Genomic DNA, 26,019 nt, shown 5'->3' on the forward strand with positions numbered 1-26,019 from the left:
GGGACCCAGTGGGAAGGGGCTCCCCTGGGAGGTGTCACCAGTGACGATCTGGGCCAGAGGTGCCCTGCCCTGCCTGTAGGCCGTCAGCACCTTGGGGCAGTGCAGGGAATTCAGTGAATTGTCCTCAGCCACTGGGAGTCTGCAGGCCTGCTAGAATGTCACGGCCCTCTGCTCCCCCCTCAGTCCCTGGCTTTGAGGCCTCTCTGCTCATTCGACCGTCTCTGGAACTTTCTAAGGGGGTCAATCATTTCAAGTTAGGCTATTAAACAGGATAACCGATGTTTAATGTTTATTCGATGGGCATTTAAAATGTAAACCGAGGGAGCAGTTTGCGTTTTCCTCTGGAGGCCGCAGGTCTATCAGTGTCCTCTGGTTGGACCCAAAGCACTTGTTTTAAAAGGCAGCTTTGAAAGCCATTGTGGCTTTAGCTCTGTGGTTCTGCACCTAGAAGTCCTGCCCCTGTTACGGAAGCATCAGACACCAGGAGCAGGGCACAGGGCTCCTCCCGGTTTGCTGGGAAGGCTCAGCGGATGTGGGAGTGATGGGATGTTTTGTTTTTAACCGAATTTAAATTTTTTTACTATTTTTAATAGACTTAATTTTTTTTAGAGCAATTGGGCAGATAGTACTGAGTTCCAACATAATGACCCCTAGGTAGAGTTCCCCCTATTATCTTAGTGTGTTAATTTGTTACAATCGATGAGCCAAGATTGACACATCACTCCTAACTGAAGTGCCTTTATTCGGATAGCCTTAGCTTTGACCTGAAGCCCCTTTTAGTCCCAGGATCCCTCCAGGACACCACAGTACATTTTGTTGTCCCATCTCCGTAGGCTTCTCATGGCTGTGACACTTTCTTATTAGGCTCCTGTCGCTTTTGATGACCTGACAGTTGTTAGGAGGACTGGGCAGGGGCATTGTGGCTGCTCAGCTGGGACTTGCCTGGGGTTTTTCTCATGATTAGACTGGGCTCTTGGGTTTTGGGGAGGAGATCACAGAGGTAGCGTGCTATTTCCTTCACACCACATCCAGGGCATGTACTATCAGCATGATTCATCACTGTTGAGGTTGACAGGACTGGCTTTTCGGTTCCTTTTGGTGTCCCACCTCCAGCACATTTCCAGGGCCTGGTGATTGAAGCCATGCTTTCTCCACACCTCAAAAACAGACATATCAATCTGTCAACCAGCACTCACAGCACCCCAACCCGTGCAAGTTCTGGGGTAGCACAGACATTTTCAGCAAGGGGAGCCTTATTAGAGAGCATAACGCAGAATGTGCTCCGAGCCAGATCAGTGCTAATGACAGGCGACAGGCGCTCTCTGAGTCTGGGAAAGAAGTGTACACTTCAGTCCAGGGCTGGAGTAGTAGTTGGACAAGGGCAGCATGTCTCAACCTTGGCTGTACATCAGAATCAGTGGGAAGAGTCCAGAAATTACTGATCCTAGAGTTTAGAATTTAATGGGGCTTAGTTGATTCCCAGGCATTATTATTATTGTTGTTGTTATTGTTATTAGAAAGCTCTCTCTGTGGTTCCTCAGGTGGGGCAGGGTTGAGGACTGGAATAAACAGGAAAGGGAAGGGCATTCCAAGTGGAGGGAACAATACAGAGGCCTGGAGATCCATGCACACATGGCAGGAATCAGGGCTAGACCATCTTAGCTGGAAGTAATGGGAGAAGGTCCTGGAAGGGAGAAAAGGGACAGACCTAGAGGTGTTTATGTGCCAGAATAAAAAGTTTCTATTTAAAACAAACAAATGGGACACTGAAGCACCATGAATGCATTTGAGTGTGGGAGGGAAGTGACCAGAATACACGTTGGGTGGATTAATCATGCGGTGATCAATGTCCAGGACGGACTGAAGGGAGGAGGTTAAAGATGGGTGCAGCTACTACAGCGTTAGGCAAGCTACTGTAACCCCCCAGGGGGGCGATAACGTGGGTTTGAACTAGAGCAAGCATCAGAAGGGAAAGGCCGGCTTGTAGAGCTAGTGCAGGAGTAAGCAGGGCTAGGCCTTTGTCTGTCGGAGACTGGGAGGGAGGGAGCAACCCTGCGAACTCAGACTGTGAGCTCTGCAAAGGGACTGTGGCACGACCCTCAGTGGTGACCATGTTCCTAGACAGCGGTAGGCCATCAGTAAGTGGCAAGGAGAGTGGGGCCATTCTTTCCAAAGTTATGTCTTATTCCAAAATTACTCTCCTTTTCTCCACCTAAATCAGGCAGATCTCAGGGGTTTGGAAAGCAATCCGATTAAATAACTCAGGCTATGATATAAATGTTTGGATTGGAAGTATTTACCTTTGAAAAGAAGCATTTGGTGGTATTCAAACATCTCTCCTGGGGAGAGTGTTGTGGGAATGGATATATTTTTGAGTAGGGGTGGCTTTATTTAAGTTCTGTGCTAATCTAATTCTGAGCCATACCAGAAATAAGGGGGATCGGCAGTATGGCAGCCCACTCTGCAAGGCTGCCACTTCCTGGGCTATTCGTTCTCTTGGCGTCCCCTGTGAGCCAAGCTGCAAAGGACGGGGTTGCGTACAACTGGTCTGAGTTGCTGTCCGGCTGCCAGGACAGATGCACGGATGTTCTGCTGGGCGGAGGGCAGTGGGGTGCGTGGCGGCTGCTTGAGGTGGGTGGAGGCTGAGGAGGGAGACGAGACTGCCTGTACCTTCAGCCCCACTGGAAGGGATGGGGCAGGACTGTGGCTAACTAGGGTCCAGCACAGGCTGACAGACATTCCAGGCCTCCTCCCTCCTCCTCAGGGACCCCAGAGTCCCAGTCATACCCTGACATCGGTCATAGTGGGCAGAGCAGAGCTGGGCAAGAAACCGTGAAAGGAAACGGATGATGTAATGCGTGCGGAAGTTAAATAGAGGCTCTTTGTCTTTATCTGGGCTATTCTCACCCTGGTTTTTCTCTGGCCTGCGCCAGGGCACTCCCACCAGATGAGCCCTGCTTGGTCTTGAGTTAGGGGCAGCGTTTTGATTGCCCAGTATCCCCACACTGCCACGTCTGCCAGGGAGGCAGCAAGAAAGAGGGGAGAGAGCATCGCATTTGGCATCCGCGGGATTAGAAGCCAATGCCAGCTACGTGCCTCCTCGCTGTGGGACCTCGGGCAGCTAATGGAGCCCTGAGCCTCACCTTTTCTAGCCTGTACGATGGTACTGATTTCCAATCACAGGTCATTCTCATGGTCCTTTGAGCTACTGCTTGCGAAGCTGTCTGCTAAGTACAGTGTCTAATAAATGCTTGGTGTTATCAACATCGCCGCCACCACCGTTGTCACGCCCTTCAGCTGCCGTGTGGGGGGGCACAGGACATGCAAAATGCAGTTGCTCCCCCTTTCTCTTAGGACAGCCTCAGGTACACTCAAGGGTCCACAACTGGAGGACAAGAGTCAGTGTCCTGGTGTATTTTGCCCCAACTTCCTCAAAACCAGAGGCAGGAGGACAAGGGCCACCTTGGGCACAGCACTCTGGTTTGCAGACATCTTCTCGGCCCGTGTATGAAGCTCAGCGCCCGGCCCTCCTGAGACCCACCAGAGGGGCCCCTTGTCAGAGATGCTGGCTTCTCCTGGAAGGACCTTGGTTGAGGAAGAAGACTGGCAAGCTGGCCAAGGGGAGGGGTAGCTGAGGCCCACTAGGGGTAGGCCTTGGGCTCCTGGAGCCTGGGCAGCAGAGCATGAGCTGTGTCTTCCCCTGGGCAGCTGCCCTGCCGCCAGGGGGGGCACTTGAGTCATCCCCACCCCCCACCCCCCGAAACAGCAGCTTCCTGCTGGTGGTCCTCCCCACTCCACCCTGGGCACTTCCCTTCCTCTGCTATTTGGCGCACCCGTGCTGTGAGGGCATCAGGGTGCTGTGCAGGAGCCGAGGCTGCTGACCTGTAAGCCCAGCCAGGGCCCCCCACGGAGGCTTGTTTCATGTTTCTCCACAGCAGGTGTTCTTTTCTCAGCGGTCTCCCCTGGTCTGTGCTTTGCCACCTGTGGGCCCCCCTCTCCACTTCTCTCCTCATTTCCAGCCAGGAGCTCCGGCCCCCGCCAGCCTCTGTTCTGCCCCCGGCCTCTCCCTCCTGCCTCTGCAGCGTCCTGCGCTTCTCTTTGGGTACCTCCCCTATTCAGTTTCTCTTCCTCTGGGATTTCTCACCCCTTCTGCTACCTCACGTCCTCTCTTATCTCGCTTCTGTGTCTCTGGGTGCGGATCCCCTCAGTCTGGCTGGGAGGAAGTGTCCCCAGTCCCCAGCTGCCCTGGTCAGCCCCGCTTTCCCACGCCGCTGTCCGCCACCCTGCCTGAAGCAGGCTGTTCTTCTTGAGGCGGGAGAGGCTGGGGATGTGGGAGTCTTTGAGTCGCGGTGCCCCCTCCGCCCTGTCCTTCGAGTCCAAGGAGCCCACGGGGTTGGAGGGACACCGGAGGCCCCCAGAGGCTGGAGGGCAGCTGAAGGAGGCAGGAAGGGAAGTGGGAGGGTGGTGGGCAGGGCCTTTCCCTGGCTCCTGTCTCACTTTCTGTTCCTCATTTCCCAGGAGAGGTAGAACATGAAGGAGGAAGCTGAGGAGAGAGCTGGGGAGTGACAATAGTAACAGTGTTCATAGTTGAGGCTTAAAGAGCAGTTACCATTTGCCAAGCGAAGTGCTCACCCCAACATGTCTCTTTCCATTGTAAATGACAGAAACCAAATTCCGTCCCATTTAAGCAAGGCAGGGATCGTAGCCGCAGAGCCAGCCTGCAGGCCGGGCCCCGAGTCGTGGTGGCCTCTCTGCCTGTTGGCTGCTGGCTGGCCTCCCTGCAGGCCCCCCTACCCCCACATTTCACAGCCTGGCTTTGCCCCTTCCTCCCTTGGTTCCACGAGGTGACAGCTCTGGGGGACAGTGAAGTCCAAGCCCGTTCCTTTTAGCTGCGGTTGGCGGCCCCCAGGAGATGGGTAGGGGTTGGGGGGGCAAACGGAGCTGCCCGTGCACCGCAGCCCTCTCCTCTCATCCTCACAGCCCCTGAGCTGCGTGGCATCGCCCCCACCCTGCAGTTTCAGAAGCAAAGGCCATGAGAGGCAGAGTCACCCATTCAAGGCCACGGAGTCACTGCGGGGCAGAGAGGCTGGGCCGGGGAGCGGTTCCCCTCAGGGACCCTGGAGCCGGACTGAGTTTAGTCCCAGGCTCTGCTGCTTTCCAGCTCTGGGACCCGAGGCGAGTCACTTACCCTTCCTGGCTTCAGTTCTCTTGGGAACGATCGTAGTCACGGGCACTACCTTGAACTACTGTAACGATTGAATGAGTTAGTGTGTAAACCACTTAGAACGGCACTTGGCTTGACACAAATGCGGCCTAATCAGCAGCACAATTCTATAATTCGTTTAAAAACATCACCCTCCCAAGTCAGCCGCTCTCTCCAAGGAGAGAATAAAAGTTCTCCCCTGGGGCTGAGCTGGCAGGCGTTGCCCATTCTGCTCTCTCTTTCTCTTGCGAATATATGCGACGCTGGAGATGTTGGCTAGCTTTGGGGGTCAGTGTGCCCACAGAGGCTGGAGCCCCCTTGGCTGTGGGCCTCTGTGCTGAGCTCCACTCCCTCGGCAGCCTCAGCTCGTGGCACTTGGAGAGGAGCAGGAAATGGTGGCGGCTGCCTGGGGAGGTGGGCCCTCCGGGGCCCCACCGTGCAGGCAGCAGTCATGGCCCTATGCCACCGAGATTGTGTGACCCTTCCCTGGGGTGTGCGGTGGGGCTGGGCCTGGGGGCTCACAGCAGGAAGCTTAGCCTTCCTCCCCCAGCAGGGAGGTGGGGTGGGCTGGGATGAAGTCTACAATCAGCTCTCACTCACGGGGGAACCTCTCTTTCTCTGCCTTGGTTTCTTTGCCTTTAAAACGGGTTTGATCGAAGCACATACTTCATAGGCTATTATTAAGGATGAAATGAGAATAAGTATTTAAAGTAGTATGGATGGGGTCTGACCTGTGTTGTTTGTTGTGATCCTTATCATCTCTCACACCCAATCCAGGCCCCTAGACTGGGCCTCCCACGTGGGCTTCTTACTGTCTCATTTTCAGTTCCTCTCATTTCCTTCTGTGGAATCCGTAGACGGACTCCCACGCTGCAGGCGGACCTCTGTTCCCGCCCCCAAACTCCCAGCACCCTGCTTCTTCCTGCTTCCGAGCTCACTGTTCCCTGCTACCTAGAAAACTCGCCAGTCTTCCCTCCACCTTCCCTTCCTCGTTCTGGCCCAGGCTGATGCCCCGGGAAGAGCGTGTGTGGGCGGGGCCCGGGCTCTGCAGCTGCGGGGAGCACCAGCCCTGGACGTCCCCCCTCTGGAGGTTGGGTTCTGCAGCCTTGGCCCCAGAACCCCGTGCCACGTGGTGGGGCTGGGCGACAGCACGCTGGCCTGGGTGGGGCAGCATTGCAGAGGCCGCGAGAGTCAGGGAAGCTGAGTCCCTGTCCTGTAGCTCTCCTCAGGGAAAAGGAGTTTTGAGCAGCTTCCCAGGAGGGGCCAGAGATGCAGAAGATTCCACCCTGTAACTTACAAGAACAGATGATGAAATGTGGTCATGGTTCTGGCCCCTGTGGGTCGGAGTGTTTAGGGTACACAGTTGGAGGTTTGAGGTCGCAGTGTCGTGCTCACCTGTGTCCAGGCTGCTGGTCACATTGGACATGAGTTGATGGGCAGACACACCCCATCCTAAAAGCAGCTCTGATACAGAGAAGGATCTAAAAGGACCAGCCAGGAAGGACCCCAGAAAAGCCCCTCTGGGGCTCTTTGAGACACGGAGCTGCCATGTAGATGGTGACTGTACTTTTGTTCTTTGCTTCCTTTACTCTTGTACGTAAAACCCCAAGAGAATTTTAAGCCAAAAGCATTTAGCGTGGGAAGTAGAAAGGTGATGAGCAGTTCAGACAGGAAGCAGGCAGCTGTATGTGAGTGGAGGCGGTGGTCTGTTTGAGTGCCAGGATGCCTGGTTGCCCCAGCATGGATGGGGGAACAGGGAGACATTGGAGGTGGGGTGGGGGGGAAGGCTAGGAAAGATCGAGGAGCACATTCCAGCCTTCCCAGCGATGAGGCATTGTGATGCCTAGATTCTCATGAAAGTATAACACATGCCAAGCTCAAGCCCTGGGTTTGGGCCCTGGCCGCTGGTTTGTGCTGACCACGTGCCCAGGGCCTATTCACTGGCGTGTGTCATCAAGGCCTGATGGTCATCATTCATATGTGCATCGAATCTGAGGCTCGGCAGGCCTTAAGCCTGCTGGTGCTAGTCCCCAGACTCCAAAACTATCTTGACACAGATAGACCAGACTACCCTCCCCCTATTTTCCTCCCAAACAATAAGACTTACTAATGTCTTAGGAATATAAAGACTCCACCTCTGCCAGGAAATGAGAGCAGTTTGTCTGTGATAATTTTTAGGCCTGGGCCGTCTCTGTTTTCTGTCCTTAGCCCACCCTTAGACTGTTCAGATCTATGCTACGGTAATAGCCACCCACCAGACTCGCCATGCTGTGCAGCCAGGGTAATCAGAAAGGATTCTCCAGTCATCTCTGTGCTCCCCTGTTGACTGAGTGAGCAGCTGGGCCCCAAGCCTCTGACATGATTCCATCACTCGCTTCCCAGAAGCCAGTGCTGCCCCTGGCTTTGCCCTGGTCAAAGGTGGTCTTCCAGTGGAAAGCCAAGGAGCCTGCCAGGTGCTTCCCTGCTGCCCCCCCTCATTGCCTGTTCACCCTCGTTGCTGTCCGTTCCTGTCTTCTTCTTCCCTGGCTCTGGCCTAGCCACCCGAGCCTACTCAAGCATTGCCCAGCCTGCCCTGCTGCCCTCATGGCACTCATGTGCTCCAGCCCCGGCTTGCCCACCTCCCAACCCCAGCACGGACAGGAGTAGGGGACGTGGGCTCCAAGCCCAGCTCTGCCCCTGACTAGCTGGATGAATGGGCTGTCACTTCTCTGCCGGTCTTAGTCTCCTCACATAAGATATAAGAGCTTTCATCTCAGCCATTCTCACTCACTCTGGCATTCTGTGATTCTAACTGTATCTGGTAAGCCTCACACCATGGTTACATCCTATTCATGCACAGTGGAGTCTTCTCTTTAACAGGCTTCTTTGTTGTAAAGATCTGGATACATCACAGGCTAAGTCCTGTCTCCTGGCAGGCAGTCGCAGTCCAGGGGACCCTAGATTCGATGGGCTGAGCCTGGAAGGAATGAAAGTAGGTTAGGGGATGCAAGGGAAAGGGAAGCGAGGCTTTGGGGGGCAAGGGACGGGAATGAGGGTGAGATAATGAAGTTCCACTTAATTTGGAGCCTGTGCATTTGAAAGAGAGGTTTGTTTCTGAGTTATTTTCACAATAGAACTGGTATTCTGATTTACCTCACTGCCGCAGGGAATCAAAAATAATACAGCGTGTTGCTATACCATCAGCTAGCGGCTTCTTTTTCTGAGCAGCTTTTACCCAGCAATTATGTGAAATTATGTGACTCAGTATGGAGCAATAATCGCAGAGAAACTCTTCTGATTGCTTTCCCCTGCACGTGCAGAAAGCAACTGCAAAAGGCAGGAAGATCGGGGAGCAAAATTCACGTGGAAGGACTGCTGGCGTCTGAAATGTCAGCTGTTTACTAATGTAAAGAGAAGAAAAACAAGCGGAACCAAATTCTTTCTTATAAGATGCTGGAGAAGAAGCAGAATATGTACCTGGTGCCATTTTCCAGATGGGAGAGAATGGTTGAAATGACCTAGAGTTCAAGAGGTGGGGAGCAGGAGAGTGAGGAGGTCCAGGGGTCCCCCATTAATAGCGGTGGCTTCTCTGGAGCCCTGTTCCAGGGGCCAGGGCTCAGCACCCTGGGCAGGTGGCCAAGGCCCTGCCTGCATAAGGAGGCTGATGTAATGTCCCTGAACCCCTCTCCCAGCTCTACCCAGCTCTGCCTTGTATTTCCCTCTCCCAAAGATCCCTCCTTTGGGGACATATTCCATCCACTCCTTAGACCCTGTGGCCCGGAATGGCCCCCACCCCTTGCCAGCCCCAGGCAGCCCAGCCTCTTTCTGGGGGAAAGGAATGTGTGGTAACTGGGAGGGTGTGGGACACAGAGGTGGGGGGTTGTGTGGGAGGAAGTGGAGGCCAAGATAGAGTTTCTTGGTGCGGCTAACTTGAGACAAGGGCGTTTTGTGTCCCCTCAGCGTCTCTGTATGGCTATTTGGCCGCTTGACTCAGGGACACCGCCAGTGGTACCAATGACACTTTAAAACTGGGTGCAGGGGCCAGGAGGCACCCTGAAGAGGCCTGTGCTGAGGGGTGGCCAGTGTCCCTGGCCTGGGCAGCAGCTTAAAGGAGCAGAGTTGGTCACGTTCCAAATCTATAACAGTATTTCTTTCAGCACATGGTAACCTGATCAGAAATGTTTTCTTTAGAAAACAAAGGCAGGTCTTTACTCTTTAGCTGAGCACTCAACGTCCTCCACAACCCGACTCCAGCTGTCTGCACAGAGCTCTCACCCCCCGCCCGCTCATGCTTTACTCAACAGGATTAATCACTGTATTAGGTATCTTCCTCTAGCAAAGGTGGCTACACGCAGGCTGCTGTCACAGCCCTGTCCTGTGCTGTGCAGACGTTACTGATGGAGGGAGGCCTCTCTCCTACTGGACATCCTTCAGATTCCTGAGGAAGCCACTTCAGGCAGTGCTATTGAGTGAAGTGCCTTAAGGTTCAACTTGAGCTGAACTTGACCTAGAACTGATATCCCTGCTTCCTCTTTTCCCGTCTCCCTGCCTGTGCTCAGGCTCTCGCCTCTGCCAGAATGCCTGCCTTTCCGTTTTTTCTCTTAACCTTTGTCCCTCCGAATCCCATCCTACTTCCAAGGCTCAGCTGAAACATCACCTCCCCCGTGGAAACACGCCAGGTGCCACGCCAGGCGCCCCGGGGTAGAGCCTGCTTCCCCTTCCCTGGCCCTGATGGGCTCTCTTGTGTGTAGACCCTCCGTTAGGAAGCTCCCTTGGTGTTTGCTGATACAGCAGAGCCCTTTGTGTCCAAACCCTGACCATCTTGGAAGCTGAGGCTGTGTCTTGTCCACCTGTTGATCCCTTGCAGAACCCAGAATGGTGAGGCCCTTTCTAGGAACTCAGTGTGTGTTTGGAGGATTGACTTGAACCTGAGCATCTGTGGAGGTGATCTGGAGGGCGTCGAGGGGAAGGCGCAGCGGCGACAGTGTCCTAGCACCTTTGTCATGGGCCTTCAGTTCTCCCAGGATGGGCCCTGCTTGCCTAGTAACCCCTCTCCTGGCTCGAAGCGGGTCCCAGCCACTCCCCCTGTTGGAGAGAAGGGATTACACAAAGGCTTGAATTCTAGATGGTTAGAGTTCAGTAACCCAAGGGGCTCACCTTGGGGTCTGCTCACCAAAAAGGTGAAATGATAAGTCAGATAAACAAAAACTGAGTTTGTAACTAACAGATCTGCGTTAGAGAAAATTCTGGAAGTATTCTTCAGAAAGAAAATGGCTTGATGGATGACTAAGAGTCAAAAAGAATTGTAAACAAATCAGTAAATACGATGTATTAATAATTATTGCTGCATAACAAATTACCCCCAAACTTAGTAGCTTTAAACAACAGGCATTTTTTATTTCACAGTGGCCAGGGTTGGGAAGGAGGGATTGCTCAGTGGGCAGTTCTGCCTGGAGTCTGTAATGAGGTTGCAGTCAAGCTGTTAGCCAGGGTGGCAATCACACGGAGGCTGGAGGGTCTGCTTCCGAGGTCACGTATATGGTTCGTGGCAGGTCTTACTTCCTAGCAGGCTTTGGAACTGGGGCCCTCAGTTCTGTGCCACCCAGGCCCCTGCACAGGGAGGCCTGACTTTCCCTAAGACATGACAGGTGACTTTCCCCAGAGTAAGCAATCCGAGAGAGAGAGAGAGACAGAAAGACAGAGGGAGGGAGGGAGGGGACAAGAAAAGAAAGCTGTGGTGCCTCGTATAATCTAGAATCTGGAAGTGACACATGAGTGCAGCCATAATTTGTTGATCCCAGAGACTAACCCTGGTGCAGTGTAGAAAGGGGAGTGTACAAGGATGTAAATACCGGGAGGTATTTACCTGAAAGCTGGCTATTACACACATGTGTACAGCTACACAAACATTGTTTTCATTAAATATAACCACTAAAATCTATTTCATAGGATTATAAAAAGAACTGAAATTTTTTACGGTGATAGCTTATATATCAGGAAGGGGGTGATCTGTATTTTTGTATTTTTCAAGAAGGGTATTTATTATAGCTAATAACTATAATACTTTTTAACTTTAGACTTTTTTTAGTCTTTGTTAAATGGAGTACTGTCTTAGTCTGTTTGGGTTGCTTTAACAGAATACCACAGCCTGGGCAGCTTATAAATAACAGAAATTTATTTATCACAGTTCCAGAGGCTGGGAAGTCCAAGGTCAAGGTGCCGGAGGATTCAGTGTCTCGTGATGTCAGGCCTCCTGGTTCATAGATGTCCTCCTCGCTGGGTCCTACACGGCAGAAGGGGTGACAGTTCTCTGGGGTCTCTTCTCTAAGGGCACTAATCTCATTATGAGGGGGCCACCCCTCATGACATATCACCTCCCAAAGGCCCGCCTCCAGACACCAACTCACTGAGGATTAGGTTCAACGTAGGAATTTGGGGGATGCAAACATTCAGTCTATAGCAAATATATGTGGTGAAATTCCAGAGCAGCCACTGAAAGACTAGAAATAGCTTGTGTAACTTCCCAACCAGTAGAAGGAGAAGGTGAATAAGAAAAAAATAATCGGAAAAAGTCAAAAGAGAAATACAAGAAAAGCAGAGGAAAAACCGATGGTAGAAATCAGACCAAATATATCAATAGTCACAACAAAGTTAAATGGAATAAAACTTGACAGTTAATAGAGATTACCAGGTGGAATTTTTTTAAAATCTAGTTCTTTGCTGTTCATAAGATGTATATGCACCACATAAAGACACATAGAGAGAGAAAGTAAAATAGAACTTAGGACAAACAGGATTACTATGTAATTCTAAAATATCCAACTCAGGACAATATAGTAATGTTGTACTTTGTTAGGACATAAGAAACACAGGGATAAATTTATAAACCTTCCTCATAGTTGTAGATTTTAAAGCACCTCTCTCAATTTTTGATAGATCAGTCCAAAACATGAGAAAGTACATAGAAATTTAAATAACATAGTTGATAATCTTAATTTAATGGGCATATAGAACTCTCCTTCCAACAGTGAAGGAATTCACAATCTTCTAATAAATAGAATACAATTTTTTAAGTAACTAACCATGTACTATATCCTAAAGTGAGTCTCCATAAATTTCAAGGCCTCTGGATCCTGCAGCCCACGTTCTCTGGCCATAGTGCACACAAGTTTGATGTCCATAACAAAAAATAAATCACATTTCTTAATAATGCACAGTTCATGACTGTTTATAGTTCATAATGCGTGATCAAAACCAAAAGCCTCTGTGATGACTGCCCTTGTAATGTTCACCATGTAACTTATTCACTATGTAAGAATTTGTTCTCCATCTAAGAACTTGTTCGTTATGCTTCAGAAGATTGGAGACTGATGAGAATTAGGCTTGGGGTGGATTAATGATTGTGCATTGAGCACTGACCCCCCTATACAGAATTTTATTGTGGTTAACAACCATTTGATCAATAAATATGAGAGATGCCCTCACAAAAAAAAAAAAGTACACACTTCCAATTGTAAAATAAATAAGTAACCAGGATGTAATGTATAGCATAAGGAGTATAGTCAAAATATTGTAACAACTTGGTATGGTGATAGCTGGTACCTAGAATTATCATGTATATAAATATTGAATCACTGTGTTGTACACCTGAAACTGATGTAATACTGTGTGTCAACTACCCTTCAATAAAAAAAAAATAATGCACAGTTCAAATAAAAAAGTGTAATGCAAGTTAGAAGTACTAAGAACTAAATGATAATCCAGAAAACATATTCAAAGCCTGTATGTTGGAGTGAAAGTGGCTATTAGAGGGTTATAGTCTTAAATGCTTATCCAGACATACCTCTTTTTATTGCGCTTCACTTTATTGTGCTTTGCAAAGTATTTTTTTTCCCCCAAACTGAAGGTGTATGGCACCTTCTGTTGAGCAAGTCTGTTGGTGCCATTCTTCCAATGGACTTGCTCACTTCATGTCTGTGGGTGGCATTTTGGTAGTTCTCTCAATATTTCAGGCTCTTTCATTATTATTGTACTTGTTATGGTGGTCTGCGCTCAGCGATCTCTGATGTTACTTGGAGCGTGACGGTGTGCCTGGATTGCTGCATCTCATGGTAAAACTTTAATGGACGAGGAGTTGCTTCGTAGGAGTGAGCAGAGAAGTAGTGTCTTGAGATGGAATCTACTCCTGCTGAGGATTCTGTGAAGACTGTTGAAACAGCAACCAGGGATTTAGAACAGTACATGCATTTCGTGGATAAGCAGCCACAGGGTTTGCGAAGATGGACTCCAATTTTGAAAGGTCTACTGTGGACAAAATGCTATCACACAGCATCTCATGCTGCAGAGAAATCATATGCGAAAGGAAGAGCAATGTTACAAACTTCATTGTTGTCTTATTTTAAGAAACTGTCATAGGCACCCCAATCTTGAATAGCAACCACCCCCTGATAGCCAGCAGCCATCAACATGGAGGTGAGACCCTCCACCAGCAAAAAATATTTAGCTTGCTGGAAACTCAGATGGTAGCATTTAGCAATAAACTTTTAAATTAAGGTTTGTAGATTTTTTTGACATAATCCTACTGGGCTACAGTGTAGTATAAACATAACTTTTATATACCTGTGAAACCAAAACTGCATATGACTCATTTTATTGGGATATTTGATTTATTGCACTGGCCTAGAACTGAACCCATAATATCTCCAAGTATGCCTGTGTTAGAAAACAAGAAGGCTGAATGTTAATGAATTAGGTATCCAACATAAGAAGATAAATACAAAGAAAGAACAGTAGAATAAACCCAGAAAACATACAAGAGCAGAATTAAGAATAATTTAAAACACACAATAAAGAGGATCAACAAAACCAAGAGTTGGTTCTTTGGAAAAACTAATAAAAATAGTTAAACCTATGGGGAGACTGATAAAAAAAAGGGGGAGTTGTCACAAATAAACTATATTAGGAATGTAAAAAAGGACATACAGCTCCAACAGAAAGTAATGATTTCTAAAGATAATTAGAAATACTATAAACAACTCTATGGTGGTAAAATTGAAAGCAGAAAAGGGCAAATTACTGTAAAAATTATAACTCACCAAATATATTCAGGAAGAAATAGAAACCTGAAGAGTGTCATAGCCATTAATTAATTGAATAGGCAATTTAAAATCCTTCCACAAAGATAATACTAAGGTGAGTTTACAGTTTAGTTCCACCAAATGTTCGAAGAGTAGATTATCCGAATCTTCTACAAAACGGTTCCAGGGAATATCAAGAGACGAAACACTTGTTCTGTGAGGCCAGTGCTACCATGATACCAAAGAAGGCAAGGTTAGTACAGTAAAAACGGAAGCCCAACTCACTCATGCACATAAATGCAAAAATCCTAAACAAAATGTCAGCAAGCAAAGCCATCAGTTTACTAAAAAGATAATACCTTAGTTTTATCCCAGAAATGCAAAGATGACTTAACATTAGATTAACCTTATGTATAATTTATTTCATTGATAGATTAAAGGTTAACAACCATACATAGATATAGAACACTCACTGATAATATACAACAGAAACATCTGGAAAAACCAGATTACAGGGGAACTTCTAAAACATCAGAAAAAATCTATTTAAAATCAGTAATTTCCTTCTTGTTTTATAGCCGAATAATATTCCATTGTATATATACCTCATTTCCTGTACCCATTCTCACCACGTACACAAAAGATAATTATGTGACATGATAGAAGTATTAACTAACCTTATTATGGTAATTCACAATGTATACATGTACTGAATTGTCATGTTGTCACCTTAAACAATGTTATATGTCATATCACAGTAAAGCTGGGAAAAATTAAAAATAAACACTAAAATGAAAAGAAAGTCAGTAATAAGATTGTATGTATGTGAGCCTGTGTGTGAGTGTGTGTCCATGGTCACTGCTTCTATTCTAGATTTTGTTGTAGGTCCTAGCAGTACAGTAAGATAAGAAATAAACAGCGTAAGAAATGGAGAGGAAGAAACAGTATTGTATCATTTGCAGGTGATATATCTATGCAGAAAATCCAAAGGAATCTATAGGTAAATTATTAGAAATAAGAGTTAGAAGATTTACATTAAAATATTGGATTTAAGATCAATATATACAAATCAGTTGCCTTCTTTATACTAGCAAAAATCAGAAAACACACGAGAGAGCATTTAAAATAGCAATAATATCATAAAGTACCTATTAATAAATCTAATAAGATATGCAAGACCTGTATAAAAGCATTTGTAAAACTTTATTAAAAGACACTGAAAAAGACCTACAAAACTAATGAAAAGATTTATTTATAGATAGGTGACTCCAGATCCCCAAAACGTCAATTCTCCCCAAGTCCTGTATAGATCCACTGCAGTTCCAACGAAATCCCAACTCTTTTAGATGAATTCGACAGACTGATTCTAAGATTTACATATAAAGGCGAAAAACCAAGAAGAGTGAAAATATTCCTGGAGGAAGAGGCAAAAGAAGAGAAGAAAGGAGAAAAAGAGGAGGGAACCCTCTCTTCCCAGGGGCAAAGGCTACTGTACAGCCATAGAAGTTGAGACCCTGATTTGATGCGGACCGATTGACAAATAGACCCAGAGAGAAAGCCCAGAAACACCCACACCTAAGTAGAAACCAGATCTGTGATGAAAGTGACATCACACATCAGGAGGAAAGGAGTGGGCAGGGGCCTGTTGACAAATGGGGCCCCGGCAGCTGATGGCCAGCTTGGAAAGAAGTGAATGTTCCATCTCTACCTCATGCCGTAGAGAAACATCAGTTCTGGGTCGAATACAGATTTCACTGTGAAGACAAGGTTTTAAAATACTTAGAAGAAAAGTCTGACTTAGGGTGATGGAGGATCTTAAACAAGACACAAAAATCACTGCATTCAGTTAAATTAGAATGAAGGAATTCTGTTCGGTGAAAGATAATTTTTAAAAAGAGAAAAGACAAGCCAGTAATTGAGTAAGATGTTTGCAATACCAAATGACAAAGATTTAGTATCCAGAATGAATGAATAATAATAAAAATGTCAACCCATTTGAAAAATGAGCAGAAGATACAAAAAGACACATCGCTGATGAAGAAACAGGGATGGCAAATAATTAGAAAGAAGCCCAACTCCATTACTAATACTCAAATTAAGATGATATTTTATACCTCTGGATTGGTGGAAATTAAGCAGCTTGGCAGTATCAAGTACCGACAAGGATGTGGAATAATAGGAACTAGTCATAATAGGCAGCTGGTGGAATGTTAAAGTGAGGATGTCCCCTTGGGAAACAATTTGGAAGTATTTTGTGAAGTTGACAGTTTGCATATTGTACAACCTAATGAGTTCCCTCCTAGGCCTATCTCTAGTACATAATTTTCAAGCTGCAGTTTGGCCCATTAATGGGCCTTGCCATTTTTTTTTTAAAGAAAGTAGAATGGAAAATATCAGGGGACATCATTCATTTTAAAGTTAAGTATTTTATGTTTCTGGTATACCTGAATATATATATATTTGTACTGGGTTCTAATGTAAAAAGCCTCTCATAGCAGTGGTGGTCAAAAGATTTGAGAAGCGGTAAGGACATTTTGGACTCTTGCATGTGTGTGCCCTGGGCAACAAGCACAAAAATGTTCCCAACTTCATTATTTATAGCACAATACTGGGGAAAAAGGTATCCACTGGCAGGGGAATGAACCAATACATGGTAATGCACCTGCATAATGGAATATTGCACAACATTGAAAATGAATGAACTGTGGGTACGTATGGATGATTCTTAGGAACAGGTTGAACAAAAAAAGCCAGTCTGCAAAGACTGTAAACATGATATCATAATTATAAAGCTCAAAAAAGTTCCACTAAACAATTTACTTAAATATATGTGTGTGATAAATACATTTTTAAAAAGAAGAGCAAGGTGAATATCCATACAATGGAATATTATCCAGCCTTAGACAGAAATGACATACTGACTCATAAAACAACATGGATGGACCTTGAAAACACTATGCTAAGTGGAAGAATTTTGCCACAAAGGGCCACATATTAAAGCGTGTGATTTCTTTATGTGCAAGGTTCAGCATACGCAATCCATAGAGACGGGAATAGATTAGTAGTTGTCTTGCTGGGGAGGAGAGAATGGGTAGTAACTGCTAATGGGGACAGGGTTTCTTTTGTGGGTGATGAAATGTTGTGGAATTAGTCATGATGGCTGCACAATGTTGTGACTATACTAAAAGTCATTGAATTGCGCACTTTTAAATGAAGCTTATGATACGTGAATTATGTCTTCATTATAAAAAAATGTTTTAAGAAGAGGAAGGGAATGATTAAAAATATATATTCAGGATACTGTTTTTATCTCTGGGAGTGAGGCAGGGGGCCTTTCCATCAACACTTCCTGGGTCCCTTCTCCAGAGGTCTGTGCCACAGCGTGACTCTGGGTGTGGTTATTGCGGCCTCCGGTGGCTGAGCGGTGAAGGGCAGCCGGGGGCCGCTGGCTCAGGGCCTGGGAGACACAGCCACCGTCCCCCAGAGTGAGTGTGGTTCTGGCCTCTGGTCCAGAGGCGGCTAGGTCCCTGCCATCTCACCCCACTGGGAAAGAGAAGATGGTCTCTTGCTGACCTGGTCTAGTTTCTTTCCCCTTTTCCTCTCTGGCTCTTTACCGCGCTGCTTTAAGGAATGAGGTCTATGTAACTCCACGGAACTCCCTGAGGGGTACAACTGGCCACCGTCTGCCTCCCTCAAGGTGACCCACCCTGGGGCCCCTGAACCCAGAGACCAGGGGCTTGAGGAGCTCATGAGCAGAAGGCTTAGGAAATAAAAATTAAGTAAATAAATAAAATCTAAAAAAAAAAAAAAGAGGGCTCAGGCACCTTCTGGGGAGGGAGAGGTCAGGGTGCTGGTGCTCAGAGAACAAGCCTCCACACTCGCCTTGTTTGATCAAACCACCTTCCCCTGGGGGTTATGAACCAGAGCCAGTGGGAAGAGCCGCCTGGGCACTTTAGAGGTGGGGCAGGAGGGGCAAGTTCAGGGAGAGCTGTCAGCATTTCGGAGTTCACAGAGTCTAGGAAACAGCATCTTCCACCCCACCCTGCTGGCTGCACCGGGGGAGATAATTAGCTTACCTGCCCCATTTAACCTGATAGAAAGAACTTGGATATGGGGGTTGGCTCTGGGGATCCAGGCCAGGATGTCCCAGACCATCTTGATGCACTAGGGATGGCCACAGAAGGCTGGCCTGAGGAGGACTCAGCGCTCAGCCCCAAAGCCCGTAGGGTTCATGGCCTCGGCACCAGGGAGGCAGCTGAGCTGGGTTAGATCGAGGCTCTGCGCTCACTGGCATGAATACCATTTATTTTCTTTAAGCTCAAGTTCTTCAGCTGCTAAACAGGTCAGTCGTCGTGCCCGCTAATTGTGTTGATTCAATTGCAGTATTGAATTAATGCATGCAGAGTGCTGAGTCCTGCAAATGTCAGCTGCTTCCACTTGGTCGTTTGAACTTCCTCTGTGTGGAGGGGACTGAGTAGAGCTGGGAATTCTACTCGGCCTCTAGTTGGCTGGGGGTTGGCATGGGGACTCTCGTATCCAGAGAATCATTTTCCGTCCACCCTCTGTCCCCAGACGCCATGGAGGTGCTGCTGATCTTTCTGTGCAGCCTGCTGGCCCCCATGGTCCTGGCCAGTGGTAAGTACCCCTCTGGGACCTAGCCCTGACAGGTGGCACCCACAGCCCTTCCTGGTGGAAGGTCCTGGCCCGTTGGGACACCATAGCTGGGGGACCTCTGAGATTCTCCATGTCTGATTGGACACCCCTGCCCCCACCTTTAGTCCAGTGAGAATGTCCAGGGAGGTGGCAGCTGTTCATAGACCTTATCCGTCCCTCCCCACAGGGCCCGTCAGGGTCTACTTTTAAGCCCTCAAGCCCACCAGTCCCCTGTAGATGTGTAGTCTGAACCTTGGGAGCCAGACCTGCCTGTCAGTCTCTAGACTCGGGCCTTGTGCAAGTCCTGTGTCCTCTTTGGGCTCAGTTCCCCATTTATAACAGGAGGAAAACAGACACTGCGTTTTGGGGATGACATAAGAATAAAAAAGGGCAATTAACATGGATGTGCTGTTGCTGCGCTGAGCTGTGCCTGCCTTCAGCTCGGGTTGGCCCTAACAGGCAGGCCCTCCTTCTGAGCTTTTCCAGCCATCTCTGCCGAACAGGCGCAGCTTCCCAGGGTTCCTCTGTGGGGAGTGAGGCCTGGGACGTCAGGTAAGATATTTGGGAATTGACCACGCTACTTTATGTCCGCAGCAGCTGAGAAGGAGAAAGAAAAGGACCCCTTCCATTATGGTGAGCACACTGACACCCCACCCTGGGTGGGGCGGGGAGGAACAGCCCCACACAGGGGAGGGGGTGTGCTCCCCGGCCCTTCCCTGTCTTGGGCTCTCACCGCGTTCCTTTGACAGACTACCAGACCTTGAGGATCGGGGGACTGGTGTTTGCTGTGGTCCTGTTCTCCGTGGGGATCCTCCTTATCCTCAGTAAGTCTGTGCTTTTGCTCACTAAGAGCCTGTGTGGCTGGGAGCCCTCGGCATCCGCACCGCCGAGCAGGCTGTGGTGGTGTAGCCATCAGTGCTTGGATGTTGAACTTGGACCTCAGAAGAACCCTACTGCAGCCCAGGACTGCTGCACATAGCGGTGTGATTTGCCTAGTCCCACAGCCTGTATGGACTCCTGTGCAGCCCTTCTGTGGCCCAGGACCCTGACCGGCGGTGGTCTCTTTGCCTTTCAGGTCGCAGGTGCAAGTGCGGTTTCACTCCGAAGCCCCGGTAAGGATGCCGTGGCTGGGGACATCTGGGCTGACTCTAGGAGGGCTCAGGGATGGTCCCCCTGGCATGCGACCCCACATGAGTGTTCTTCTGGACTCTTAGAGACAGGCCACATGTGTTGGGGGTAGGGGTAGAAGTTCTGAGGACTGCCAGGCACACTTTGGGCAGAGGAGAGGTCAAAACAATGAACATTAAGCCCAACTCTGCTCTTCTGATGTATATAGCGGAGGAGAGGTGGGCAAGAAGATGCTGGGCCCTTGTCTGGGGGACTGAGGATGGCAGGGCTTGACAGAAGGGAAGCAGAGCGCCTCTCTCAAGAACATTCTCTTCTCTACAAGCCCTGTGACATGGTCCCGGCTCGCCCCCTCCACGAGCCATGGAGAAGCTCAGGCTCCCTGCCATTCCCTTTTCTGCCCCCACATAAGTGAAAGGGCGTACCCATTAGTCCACTGCGGGAACCAGGGGAGCTCTGGGCCTTGTCCAAAGTCAGCGGCAGGACACCATCTAAGCCCCCCAGGGCCTAGTTCTCTTGGGGGCTGATAGTGAAGAAGGCCCGTGAGTTCCCCTGACTGTGCCCCCTTCAGTCCTGCCCTCTGCCCACCCCATGCACCCCATGGTGGAGAGCGCTGGAGCCCTCAGGTGGCTCAGGGGAGACCAATCCAGGCCTGCCCCAGCAAGGGATACTCTCTGGGCTTGCCAGGCAGGCCTCTTATGGAAAGTCTATGTCTCCCTCTTGCAGGGCTCCAGGGGACGAGGAGGCCCAGGTGGAGAACCTCATCACTGCCAATGGTAACTGTCATGGCCACCTGCCCAGGTGGCATGGCGGGAATGGGTGAAGGTCCTCATATGGCATAGGAAAGATGGTTACCAGGTACCGTGGCCAATCTAGATCTGGCCAGACATGCTCCCAGTGTCAGTGCCAGGAGAGGGGTCTCCAGGCATCCTCTCTGCATTGTGCCCTCACCTCCACCAAGCAGGCTACCGCTCCTGTTGAGACAGTCGCTGTTTGCGGGGCATCTGCTTTGTGTCAGGCACAATGCAAAGTGCTTTGCAGACCCCACCTACTGCACACACAGCCCCATGGTGTAGGCATCATGGTCCACATCGTACACGGAGGCACTCAGAAAGGTCAAGGAACATTCCAGCGTCCTGTAACCAGTGCGTAGCAGGGCAAGAATCTGGTCTGTCTGACTTGAAATCCTGCTCATGTTGTGAGTTTGCTGTGGGGGTCAGGCTTTCTCAGAGTCAGGCACAGGCACGGCTGCTGCAGGGGGGTCCTGCTGGCCAGAGGGTCCATTCACTACAGCCCGTTCTGGTTTTCTTTCCAGCAGCGGAGCCCCAGAAAGCAGAGAACTGAAGTGCAGCCCTCAGGAAGGAAGGTGAGGTGCCATCTGCCTGCGTCTTCCTCCACCCACATCACTTTCTTCCTCTGGGCAAGTACTGGACCAGCCTTTGCAGAACGCACAGCTTTTATTAAGAGCCAGGCTCTGAGAAGTTTTGTGTCTGACAGGGGCAATCACAGGTGGACAGAAACATCCAAGGTGCCCCCCGCACACACACAGCAAACAGTCACAAAATAGGGCTTCTGCACAACCCAGTGGCCGAGGTGATAGGATGCCCTCCCAGCTGCCATGTGGCCATGACTTAGGAGAGCAGTTGTGAAATATTCCTAATATCAAAGCAGTATAAAGATAATGGCTTTCAGATGACTCAGAATGTACTTCAATGCCACTTTTTCTTACATGAACATTTTATTATGAAACGTTCCAACCTTTCACAAAACTAGGGAGAAGAGTGTCTGACCACCATCCACACCAGTGCTGTCAGATCTCAGCATTTAGGGGCACTGTTTTCAGCATCCATTGTTCACAGTAGAGTAACTGTTAGATGCTTTACAGCTTTTAGAATGCTGCCACCCCCATGCAGTGGCTGGAGCCTGTCAGAAGAAGTAGGGCCAGTGGACTGGAGCCCCATCTTGTAGATGAGGAAACTGAGATCAGAGAGAATAGCCATACAGGTAGGATGTGATAGACTGGAACTTGAACTTGGGTCTTTGTAGTTCAGTGCCGTTTTCACACCCCCACCCCTGCACCTGCCTGTCTCAATCTATGACGTACCCTGGGATATCCTGAGAGGAGAAAAATCCATCTCCCATCAGCTCGCTACTGCCTTTATTTGCCATACAAATGAAACATTATAGACAGGCATACAACTTTATCCTAAATTGTAAGTTAAAAGATTTCTGGATATAAAATGCCTGATTCACTAGCTTTTGCTGAGATCATAGTAACCTGGAGTACATGTGTGGCCCTTGAAAACTTTCCGATGTGCTTTTACATTCATGTAGGCCTGCGCGCAGGCAGAGCCGGGCTCCTTGCCTCTGGGTTCCGGATGGGGCCCGGGGAGGTCAGTGGTTGCCTGAGCATGAGGTGGCCCTAGAACCCGATCTAGGAGCAGGTGTCCTGGCTGGTAGCTTGGTGTCTGTTGATTCCATGGCACCTGGTGGGTCAGGATCTTGGGAGTGGTATAGGAAGCTCAAGGGAGGGGCCTGGAGTTAGCAGTTGTCTTTTGTTTTAACCAGGACTTCCTGAGAAACCCTGTTCTCCTAGGTCTCAGGACTGTGAGCACCTCTTGGGGGTGTCCGGAAATGGAAGCCCAGGGTTTAATAATTTGCTTCCATGCCTACCAGGTTGCAGCTCTCCTGAGAGAACCCCTCCCCTGAGGTCTCTGTCCCCTGCATCCTGGCGCACCTTCGTTGCTTCGCCGAGCATGGCGCTCAGAATGGGTCTCACCCTTCGTTTCCTTGGGCACAGGTGCTGAGCCGAAGATTTGTCTTAATTTCTCTCCCTCTTCAGCCTCCAGAACCTGAAGGCAGCTGCTTGAACAATTAGATGCAAATGTTGATGCTTAAGAAACCCGGCCACTTCAGAGCTCTCCCCAGGAGGAGCCGAGAACACACGCGGCCCCCTGCCCCTCCCCACCCCCTCCAACACCTGCCCTCAACTTCATGATGCAACTAACGCCCGCCTCCCCTGCTGCAGCCTGCAGTATTGTCCCCCCTGTGACGTGCTGTGTGTGCGTTTGATGACTGGTCTTCGTGGCTGTGGATGATGTGTTTTGTGAACTTGGCCTTGCTTTCCTGGGCAGGAGCTGAGCCATGTCCCCACCAGCTCCTCCCTGTCCCCATGGCCCCCATCACCTCCTGCTCCTGGGAGTCTGCTTTCTTCCTGAGAGACCTGTCCCTTCTCTTAATTTCGGGGCATGGGTGGGAGTCTCAGTTGTCTTTGGACTTGGGAAGGTTTACGTCACCTTCCCAGTCATTCTTCGCAGCCCCTCTTTGCTCCTTTTACAAGAACCTTGCTTCCACATTCTTCCCCAAATCTGTTCCGAGGGTCTCCTAGCAATTCACAGCAATTCAAACCAAGGAGCCCGGCTTTGCCTTCAGCAGACTACACCCCTTCCATCACCAGTTTCTTCTTGGGGGCTTCCCCGCCCCAACTGCCCAGCCCCACCGCAGAGTGGCCAGGGACTCCAGGCCCAGGGCTTCTATGCTGCCCCTGGGGCATGTGCCCCTTGTATATCTTCTCAGCAATAACCCCATGGGCTCTGGAGCCCTACTCCTGTCTCCTCCCTGCCCAGCTTCCCAGCCCTCCCCCTACCGCCCGCTGTCTGCACTCAGGCTCCAAGCCCTGCACTGGGTCTCTGGCAGGTGCTGGGGAGGCGATCCACCCTGTCTGGGGCTGGGGGCAGCCGGGAGGCAGGGCTCCCTTGCTGCTCTGTCCATCCCGTTGCTCAGACAGCTGCGACAGCTCCCACACCCTGTGCTCTGCCCGTTGTGGCGGCGAGTCCGGGGCCTGTGCTGCAGGTTGGAGCCCAGCCGGGGCTCCGCACAGCCCTGCTGCGGAAGGAACAGCAAGAGGCTGAAGGTCATGGGGGTGGAAGATTAAACCAGACCCCTCCCCTCCCACCCATCGTGTTCTCGTGGAAGCTAAACCGTGCCGCTGTGACCGGGACCACCGTCCTCGTGTTGTGATCCTTCCTCTCAACAGCAAAAAGGAATAAAATACCATTTGTTTCCTAGTGGCTCTGCGGTGCTTTCCTTTCTGTAAGAGAACTTGAGTATTTGTGGTGCTTGCAGGGCCAAAGGGCCTCTGTCCTTGGACAGAGGGAGGAAGTGACAGTGAAGAGGCAGCCAGGGGGTGCGGGTTCATTCCAGCAGCTTCGGCACTCAGCGCCTCTGTTTCTTCTCTCGCCTCCCCTTCCTCTCCTCGTCACCCCTTCCCCCTCCTGCCTCTCCCTGCCCACCCCCCCTTCACTCCCCAGCTCAGGGGGCGTGGACTGCATCCCCAGCAGGACCTGTGCCTCGTGCTTGTCCTGGAGAGAAAGGGGTCACGACTGCTTGACCAAGGGCACACCGGCCCGGAATGAAAGGTTCTGACCTCTCCCTTTGCTCAATTCTGGGGCCGCTTCCCAAGGACTTGACAAAGAAGGCCTGGGTTAGGTCACTTGGGCTATGATCAAAGCCCTTGAATCTTTTATCTTTCTCCAAATCCCAAGCCCCCTTCTCTGTGGGGCCCTCCTGGACTTCTTTTCTGTCACATGTGTTCCTGCCTTTACCTTCCCATTTAATACTCTGTACTTTGGGTCCAAACTTCAGAGAGCAGGTGGACAGTGTCCATCCACGAATCAGCCATAGTGGCACAGTCAATGGGACACTGGAGCCTGGGTCCTCTAGAGCGTCTTCCCAAAGACATTCCAGTTCAGGGTTAAAAAAACTGTTGGCCGAACAAATACAGCCACGGGCTGACTCCCTTGGAGGTCACTGGTGTGTGGTGCCCACCTCTGCCTGTGCCGTGTGTCTTCATTGTGAGACACAACTCCCAGAGGCAAGGACTAGGGCTTGTTCTCATGTACGAATGCCTGGTACAGCTTCGGTTCCCCCCACATCTTCAGTGTCCTTCTAGATTCCGGGAGTTGTTTGGACAGGCACGGTCGTGCGGGACACAGGGCGCCAGCCACTCCCCGACTGCCCCAGGACACGCCTGCTGCCTGTCCTACTCCCGTACCTGCTCCTGCCCTCTGTCCCCCGGGTTTCTGCAGACCGAAGCTGATAGTCAATATCAAGTTCAGCGCTGTCAACCCAGGGAGCAATGGTGATTGAAAAATCTCTGGTCACACTTCAACTTTGTAAATGACCACCATTCATGGAGCACTCCCTGTGGGTCAGGGGAGCACTTGCTGTGGGTCAGGGGAGCACAGGGTGTGGGTCAGGAGAGCACTCCCTGTGGGTCAGGAGAACACTGGCTGTGGGTCAGGGGAGCACTTGCTGTGGGTCAGGGGAGCACAGGGTGTGGGTCAGGGGAGCACTTACTGTGGGTCAGGGGAGCACTCCATGTGGGCCAGGGGAGCACTGAGTGTGGGTCAGGGGAGCACTCCATGTGGGCCAGGGGAGCATTGGCTGTGGGTCAGGGGATTGAAAGGCTTTGCAGTGATTTCCAAACACAACCAGATGAAGCTCCTCAGGGGCCCTGGGTGCACCAAAGATTGCAGGTACCTCCCCATAGTCATTATTAAAAATATTTAACTATAAAGTATAAGGAGATCCACTGGGGAGGTTCTGGTTTTTCTGTAATAATTATGTTAATAATGGAGAATGGTAATCATTGCCTCTAACGTATGTCTAAAATGGTTCTCCCTACTTGTCCAGGCTCTAAACAGCCCCTCGTTTTCCTCCTGATAACCCAGCCTTTCCTCTGAGGAAGGTAGGGTATTCACATTTGACAGACTGCTGAGTGTGTGACTGACCTAGGGTCACGCAGCTGGAGGGGAGAGGAGCTGGGAACTGAACCCCAGCCATCTGCCTCCAGGGTTCCCTTTGGCACACTGCAGGGCCTGGCTTCCTTCTCCAGGGGAAGGAGAGGATCATCTGGGCTGGTGAGAACCCATTTGGAGTGTAGCGGTCCCTTCACGGCATAGCCCAGCTAGGTGGTGCTCT

At 49.9% G+C, this 26,019-nt stretch overlaps 1 protein-coding gene and 1 long non-coding RNA gene across 9 annotated transcripts in view; one reads left to right on the forward strand and one right to left on the reverse strand.

Annotated features, from left to right (window-relative positions):
• FXYD6 (FXYD domain containing ion transport regulator 6) overlaps window positions 1–24,107 on the forward strand; it is a 31,616-nt gene extending 7,509 nt beyond the window's left edge. For 2 of the 8 annotated variants that reach the window (XM_073239719.1, XM_036992703.2), the window contains exons 2-8: window positions 18,832–18,894; window positions 19,507–19,545; window positions 19,662–19,736; window positions 19,988–20,024; window positions 20,764–20,813; window positions 21,353–21,403; window positions 22,880–24,107. In XM_073239719.1, coding sequence (XP_073095820.1) covers window positions 18,837–18,894; window positions 19,507–19,545; window positions 19,662–19,736; window positions 19,988–20,024; window positions 20,764–20,813; window positions 21,353–21,381 — 288 coding nt within the window. In that variant the 5' untranslated portion in view covers window positions 18,832–18,836 and the 3' untranslated portion in view covers window positions 21,382–21,403; window positions 22,880–24,107. The other 6 variants (XR_005054282.2, XR_012132727.1, XM_073239720.1 and 3 more) reach the window with 6 other exon arrangements.
• LOC108402777 (uncharacterized) lies at window positions 911–7,817 on the reverse strand. Its single transcript, XR_001854533.3, has 3 exons — window positions 5,935–7,817; window positions 5,189–5,246; window positions 911–1,157 (listed from the first exon to the last, which is right to left on the reverse strand). It is a non-coding gene; the product is annotated as an uncharacterized lncRNA (long non-coding RNA).
• Window positions 24,108–26,019: the final 1,912 nt, after the last annotated feature.

Source organism: Manis javanica, chromosome 6 (genome assembly GCF_040802235.1).
Source record: "Manis javanica isolate MJ-LG chromosome 6, MJ_LKY, whole genome shotgun sequence".
NCBI classification, from domain to species: domain Eukaryota; kingdom Metazoa; phylum Chordata; class Mammalia; order Pholidota; family Manidae; genus Manis; species Manis javanica.